Raw genomic sequence first — 8,248 nt, 5'->3', positions numbered from 1 at the left:
GTGTCTGGGGAGATGAGGAAATCTCTGGGTTGAGGTGGAGGAGAGGAAGGAGAATGTAGGCCTCCTGCTTTCAGAGATCTAGGAACCCCCCACCCTTGGGGCATCCTCACCCCAACCCCGGCTCAGCAGGAGTCTTAGGAATCCACCTGCCAATGCAGGAGACACAGGTTGGATCCCTGATCCGGGAAGATCTGGCAGTTAAGCCCCTGTGCCACAACTATTGAGCCTGTGCTCTGGAGCCCAGGAGCCACAACTATGGGAGCCCACAACAAGAGAAGCCACCACTATGAGAAGCCCTCCCACCACAACTGGAGAGTAGCCCCCACTCGCCACAGAGAACCTGCACAACAGCGAAGACCCAGTGCAGCCAACAAAATTTTTTTAAAAAAGAAGACCTTGTTTTAAAAAAAGAACGGTCACAGCTTTAAAAAAAAAAAAAAAGTCTTAGGAGCCCAGAGGTCTTGGGAGGGACAAGAAGAGATTCGCACAGACCCAGAAATAGAAGAAGATGGTCAGCAACTTATGGTAGAGGTGTTAACTAATGCCTTGTTGGTAGTTCAGATGATAAAGATTCTGCCTGCAATGCAGGAGACCTGAGTTCCATGGGGATCGTCACGCTGCAGTCGAAAAATGTATCAAATCAACATATTGTACATCGTAAACTTACACAAAACCATGAGTCAATTATATTCAATAAAAATAATTTTGAAAATAGGATGGTCAGGAACTTTACAGCAAGCTTTCCGTTTGTATATATGTGTCCACCTGGATGAACCTCATCCTCCCATCTCTTGCTTTCATGGGCGATACTATGGCACCCCACCTTTTGGGGCAAGATTCCTAGGTCCCCACACCTACCTTCCCTCTGCCCTAGTCCCATCCCTCAGCTCCACCCGGAGAAGTTCTACTTCTCCAAGGCCCTTTGGAGGAGAAGAATGGATATGAGGCAATGGGGCTAACCACTGGAAGTCCACTCCCACATCTGGGGCTGAGGCCAGATGTCACCTTGACCTAACCCAGAAGCAGTTCCCCTTCCACCTGGAGACCCCTGGCGAAGGAACACTCAGAAACACATTCACACTCATCCACGCATCAGCTCACCTACCCAGACCCCCACACACAGACTTGCAGACTCACACTTCTGAATACCCCCAATCGCACATATGTACACTGTACATATGGCATGCTCATTTGCATGCTTACACATACTCATGTGCGCACACTGTCTCCACTCTGTCTAGGTATTTTTAAAGCTTTCCTTGTGTCTATCTGACCTTGAAAACTGGGGATTAAAATGAGGCAAAGTATACAAGGACTTTTCTCTTTCAGTCTAGAGCACTTGCATTCTGACAGAAGTAAATATAATGTGAAACACCTGGGGTTTTGGCAGGGTATTTTTTTTTTTTCCTTTTTTTTTTTTTTTTTTTTGGCTGCACTGACCTGGATCTTAGTTTCTGATCAGGGATAGAACCCATGCTCCCTGCACTGGGAGCACAGAGTCTTAACCATTGGACCACCAGGGAAGTCCCTGGCAGGGTTCTTAAAAATTGAAATGTAGTTGACTTATAATATTATGTTAGCTCCAGGTGTATAGCATAGTGGTTCAATATTTTTGTAGATTATACTCCATTTAAAGTTATTACAAAATAATGGATATATTTCCATGTACTGTAAAATATATCCTTGTTGCTAATCTACTATATGCATATTAGTTTGTATCTCTTAATCTCTTGCCCTTATATTGCCCTTCTTCTCTCCCCTCTCTCCACTGGTAACCACTAGTTTGTCCTGTCTGTGAGTCCGTTTCCATTTTGTTATATACATTCCTTTAAAAATTGTTTTTAGATTCCACATACAAGTGATAACATACACTAACATGACGTACAACTATTTGTATCTCGATCTGAGTTACTTCACTAAGCATGTGCATGTGTACATGTTCAGTTGCTTCAGCCACATCCTATTCTTTGTGTCCCTATGGATTGTAGCACGCCAGGCTCCTCTGTCCATGGAATTTTCCAGGCAAGAATACTGGAGAGGGTTGCCATGCCTTCCTCCAGGGGATCTTCCTGATCCAGGGATCAAACCCACGTCTCCTGCACTGCAGGTGAATTCTTTACTCACTAAGCCACTTGGGAAGCCCACACTAAGCATAATACCCTCTGAGTACATCCATGTTGCGGCAAATGGCAGAACTTTATCCTTTTTGATGGCTGAGTAATATTCCATTGTGTGTGTGTATGTGTGTGTGTGTATACATACCTGAATACTTCCAGTTGCACATCTGCTCATGTGTACATATGGCATGTCCAAAAGTCATCTCCCAACTGCCGATCGGGGGCAAGAGTTTTAAGGGGAGTTTTAAGAGTGTATAGGTGGAGGGAGGGGGCTGTGTGCAGAAACAGTACATCAGCTCTGACAATCATCCTGAAGTTGCTTATGCAGTGGTGTGATCAGTGTCATCTTGATTGTTTTAAGTACACTTAATCTTCAGGTTCAGGGTTGGATTTTTCCCATTTCCTTGAGGCCAGTTTCTGAAATTGTGTAAGATGTAGCAGCTTATGTTATGGCTACAGTCTGGTCATCATGTAGTTAGTTTCCCCCACCTAGGGGTTTGGTGTCCGCAAAACAGCTCCAAGCATATGACACAGTATTATCTATAGGCCTTGTGAAGTCGCTCAGTCGTGTCCGACTCTTTGAGACCCCATGGACTGTAGCCTACCAGGCTCCTCCTCCATGGGATTTTCCAGGCAAGAGTACTGGAGTGCGTTGCCATTTCCTTCTCCAGAGGATCCGGACTCAGGGATCGAACCCAGGTCTCCCGCATTGTAAGCAAGACACTTTACCGTCTGAGCCACCAGGAAAGTCCATAGCCCTTGTTCAGTTCAGTTCAGTCACTCAGTCGTGTCCGACTGTCTGTGACGCCATGAATTGCAGCATGCCAGGTCCTCTCTGTCCATCACCAACTCCCGGAGTCTACCCAAACCCATGTCCATCGAGTCGGTTATGCCATCCAACCATCTCATCCTCTGTCGTCCCCTTCTCCTTCCGCCCCCAATCCTACCCAGAATTAGGGTCTTTTGCAATGAGTCAACTCTTCGCATGAGGTGGCCAAAGTATTGGAGTTTCAGCCTCAACATCAGACCTTCCAATGAACACCCAGGACTGATCTCTTCCAGGATGGATTGATTGGATCTCCTTGCGGTCCAAGGGACTCTCAAGAGTCTTCTCCAACACCACAGTTCAAAAGCATCAATTCTGCGGCACTCAGCTTTCTTCACTGTCCAACTCTCACATCCATACATGACCACTGGAAAAACCATAGCCTTGACTAGACGGACTTTTGTTGGCAAAGTAATGTCTCTGCTTTTAAATATGCTATCTAGGTTGGCCATAACCTTCCTTCCAAGGAGTAAGCATCTTTTAATTTCATGGCTGCAATCACCATCAGCAGTGATTTTGGAGCCCCCAAAAATAAAGTCTGACACTGTTTCCACTGTTTCCCCATCTATTTGCCATGAAGTGATGGGACCAGATGCCATGATCTTAGTTTTCTGAACGTTGAGCTTCAAGCCAACTTTTTCACTCTCCTCTTTCACCTTCATCAAGAGGCTCTTTAGTTCTTCTTCACATTCTGTCATAAGGGTGGTGTCATCCGCATATCTGAGATTATTGATATTTCTCCCAGCAATCTTGATTCCAGCTTGTGTTTCTTCCAGCCCAGCGTTTCTCATGATGTACTCTGCATATAAGTTAAATAAGCAGGGTGACAATATACAGCCTTGACGTACTCCTTTTCCTATTTGGAACCAGTCTGTTGTTCCATGTCCAGTTCTAACTGTTGCTTCCTGACCTGCATACAGGTTTCTCAAGAGACAGGTCAGATGGTCTGGTATTCTCATCTCTTTCAGAATTTTCCACAGTTTATTGTGATCCACACAGTCAAAGGCTTTGGCATAGTCAATAAAGCAGAAATAGATGTTTTTCTGGAACTCTCTTGCTTTTTCGATGATCCAGCGGATATTGGCAATTTGATCTCTGGTTCCTCTTCCTTTTCTAAAACCAGCTTGAACATCTGGAAGTTCACGGTTCACGTATTGCTGAAGCCTGGCTTGGAGAATTTTGAGCATTACTTTACTAGCGTGTGAGATGAGTGCAATTGTGCGGTAGTTTGAGCATTCTTTGGCATTGCCTTTCTTTGGGATTGGAACGAAGACTGACCTCTTCCAGTCCTGTGGCCACTGCTGAGTTTTCCAAATTTGCTGGCATATTGAGTGCAGCACTTTCACAGCATCATCTTTCAGGATTTGAAATAGCTCAACTGGAATTCCATCAGCTCCACTAGCTTTGTTCGTAGTGATGCTTTCTAAGGCCCACTTGACTTCACATTCCAGGATGTCTGGCTCTAGGTGAGTGATCACACCATCATGATTATCTGGGTCGTGAAGATCTTTTTTGTACAGTTCTTCTGTGTATTCTTGCCACCTCTTCTTAATATCTTCTGCTTCTGTTAGGTCCATACCATTTCTGTCCTTTATCGAGCCTATCTTTGCATGAAATGCTTCTTTGGTATCTCTAATTTTCTTGAAGAGATCTCTAGTCTTTCCCAATCTGTTGTTTTCCTCTATTTCTTTGCACTGATCGCTGAGGAAGGCTTTCTTATCTCTCCTTGCTATTCTTTGGAACTCTGCATTCAGATGGGAATATCTTTCCTTTTCGCCTTTGCTTTTCACTTCTCTTCTCTTCCCAGCTATCTGTAAGGCCTCCTCAGACAGCCATTTTGCTTTTTTGCATTTCTTTTCCTTGGGGATTTTCTTGATCCCTGTCTCCTGTACAATGTCACAAACCTCTGTCCCTAGTTCATCAGGCACTCTGTCTATCAGGTCTAGTCCCTTAAATCTATTTGTCACTTCTACTGTATACTCATAAGGGATTTGATCTAGGTCATACCCGAATGGTCTAGTGGTTTTCCCTACTTTCTTCAATTTAAGTCTGAATTTGGCAATAAGCAGTTCATGATCCAAGCCACAGTCTTCTCCCGGTCTTGTTTTTGCTGACTGTATAGAGCTTCTCCATCTTTCGCTGCAAAGAATACAATCAATCTGATTTCGGTGTTGACCATCTGGTGATGTCCAAGTGTAGAGTCTTCTCTTGTGTTGTTGGAATAGGGTGTTTGCTATTATCAGTGCGTTCTCTTGGCAAAACTCTATTAGCCTTTGCCCTGCTTCATTCTGTACTCCAAGGCCAAACTTGCCTGTTACGCCAGGTGTTTCTTGACTTCCTACTTTTGCATTCCAGTCCCCTATAATGAAAAGGACATCTTTTTTGGGTGTTAGTTCTAGAAGGTCTTGTAGGTCTTCATAGAACCATTCAACTTCAGCTCCTTCAGCGTTACTGGTTGGGGCATAGACTTGGATTACCGTGATATTGAATGGTTTGCTTGGAAACGAACAGAGATCATTCTATCATTTTTGAGATTGCATCCAAGTACTGCATTTTGGACTCGTTTGTTGACTGTGATGGCTACTCCATTTCTTCTAAGGGATTCTTGCCCACAGTAGTAGATGTAACGGTCATCTGAGTTAAATTCACCCATTCCAGTCCATCTTAGTTCGCTGATTCCTAGAATGTCGACATTCACTCTTGCCATCTCCTGTTTGATCACTTCCAATTTGCCTTGATTCATGGACCTAACATTCCAGGTTCCTATGCAATATTGCTCTTTACAGCATCAGACATAGCCCTTGAGGAGGGACTAAATACTCTTGACTTAGTTTAATGGTTTATTATTATTTTATTCTGTTTGATCATTTTTCTTTGTTTCTGCACTTTTAAAATTTCTTTGATTAAATCTATTCTTTGGATAAAATTTTTCTGTAGACAAGAGACAAGTAGAAGATATGGGGGGAGGTGGCATCTGTCCTGGGAAGGCCCCATAGGGTCCCACTCTGTTACACTCCCTTTGGAAAAAATTAGATTAAAACTTTCTATGTGTGAGAAGTGATTATGTTTTAGGTTTAAAATATGTGATTGGCAACCCACTCCAGTATTCTTGCCTGGAAAATCCCATGGACAGAGGAGCCTGGCGGGCTACAGTCCTTGGGGGCACACACATCATCCGATGATATGTCTTCCATGTCTTTTAGAGGATGCAATGCAGAAAACAAATCCAGTGAGGGCAGAAATGGTCCTGACTCCAACTTTTTTCTTTTCTCCCCAGACTATGTCAGTGAGTCACCATGACCTTGCACAATAACAATACAACCTCACCCTTGTTTCTGAACATCAGCTCTTCCTGGATTCACGGCTCTTTGGATACAGGGCTGTCCCCCGGAACGATTACTCATTTTGGCAGCTAGAACATTTCTCGGGCAGCTGGGAATCTCTCCTCTCCAAATGGCACCACCAGTGACCCTCTAGGAGGTCATACCATCTGGCAGGTGGTCTTCATTGCATTCTTAACAGGTGTCCTGGCCTTGGTGACCATCATTGGCAACATCCTGGTGATAGTGGCATTCAAGGTCAAAAAGCAGCTGAAGACAGTCAACAACTACTTCCTCTTAAGTCTGGCCTGTGCTGACCTGATTATTGGGGTCATTTCAATGAATCTGTTTACTACCTACATCATCATGAACTGATGGGCATTAGGGAACCTGGCCTGTGACCTCTGGCTGTCCATTGACTACGTGGCTAGCAATGCGTCCATCATGAACCTTCTGGTCATCAGCTTTGACAGATACTTCTCCATCACGAGGCCACTCACGTACCGAGCCAAACGAACAACAAAGCGAGCTGGTGTGATGATAGGTCTGGCTTGGGTCACCTCCTTCATCCTTTGGGCTCCTGCCATCTTGTTCTGGCAATACTTTGTTGGGAAGAGAACTGTGCCTCCAGGGGAGTGTTTCATCCAGTTCCTCAGCGAGCCCACCATCACCTTCGGTATGGCCATCGCTGCCTTTTATATGCCTGTCACCATCATGACTATTTTATACTGGAGGATCTATAAGGAAACTGAAAAACGTACCAAAGAACTTGCTGGGCTGCAGGCCTCTGGAAGAGAGGCCGAGGCGGAGAACTTTGTCCACCCCACGGGCAGTTCTCGAAGCTGCAGCAGCTATGAGCTCCAGCAGCAGAGCATGAAACGCTCAGCCAGGAGTAAGTACGGATGCTGCCACTTCTGGTTCACGACCAACAGCTGGAAGCCAAGCGCCGAGCAGATGGACCAAGACCACAGCAGCAGCAACAGCTGGAATAACAATGATGCCGCTGCCTCCCTGGAGAACTCCACCTTGTCCGATGAGGAGGACATTGGCTCAGAGACCAGAGCCATCTACTCCATAGTGCTCAAGCTCCCAGGTCACAGCACCATCTTCAACTCCACCAAACTACCCTCATCCGACAACCTGCAGGTGCCGGAGGAGGAGCTGGGGATGGTGGGCTTGGAGAGGAAAACCAGCAAACTTCAGGCCCAGCAAAGCATGGACAATGGAGGCAGCTTTCAGAAAAGCTTCTCCAAGCTTCCCATACAGTTAGAGTCTGCCGTGGACACAGCTAAGGCCTCTGATGTTAACTCCTCGGTGGGTAAGACCACGGCCACTCTACCTCTGTCCTTCAAGGAGGCTACACTGGCTGAGAGATTTGCTCTGAAGACCAGAAACCAGATCAGTAAGCGGAAACAGATGTCCCTCATCAAGGAGAATAAAGCGGCCCAGACCCTCAGCGCCAACCTGCTTGCCTTCATCATCACCTGGACCCCCTATAATATCATGGTTCTGGTGAACACCTTTTGTGACAGCTGCATCCCCAAAACCTATTGGAATCTGGGCTACTGGCTGTGCTACATCAACAGCACCGTGAACCCCGTGTGCTATGCCCTGTGCAACAAAACATTCAGAAACACTTTCAAGATGCTGCTGTTGTGTCAGTGTGACAAGAGGAAGAGACGCAAGCAGCAGTACCAGAAGAGACAGTAGGTCATTTTCCACAAGCGGGTGCCTGAGCAGGCCTTGTAGAATGGGGTGCGTTCAATAGCCATCGTCAAATGCACACATCAACCCACAAACCTTAGGAGGGAGTAAGGCGAGGGTGGGGTGATCTCTGGTGCTGATAAACATGTTTTTATCACCCAGATGTGAAAGAAGCTGCCTGTTTCCCAGTCCATTAAATAAACCCATTTTAATATCAAAAGTCAAATACCTGTTCAGCCAAAAGTAAGTACGCTTATTGTTGAATATGAAGGAATTTATCC

The 8,248-nt window shown here is 45.5% G+C and overlaps 1 protein-coding gene across 1 annotated transcript; it reads left to right on the top strand.

The window, feature by feature from the left end:
* Nucleotides 1–6,239: 6,239 nt before the first annotated feature.
* On the top strand, nucleotides 6,240–8,012 carry LOC145509576 (muscarinic acetylcholine receptor M3-like). Its single transcript, XM_081498656.1, is given in 1 exon segment — nucleotides 6,240–8,012. A coding segment is annotated over 1 exon segment (1,773 nt).
* Nucleotides 8,013–8,248: the final 236 nt, after the last annotated feature.

This window comes from Giraffa tippelskirchi, chromosome 6 (genome assembly GCF_054371585.1).
Source record: "Giraffa tippelskirchi isolate mGirTip1 chromosome 6, T2T-mGirTip1v1.2.pri, whole genome shotgun sequence".
In the NCBI taxonomy this organism is placed as follows: domain Eukaryota; kingdom Metazoa; phylum Chordata; class Mammalia; order Artiodactyla; family Giraffidae; genus Giraffa; species Giraffa tippelskirchi.
The sequence above is the reverse complement of the archived record's forward strand: the minus strand, read 5'-3'. Positions and strand labels throughout refer to the sequence as shown.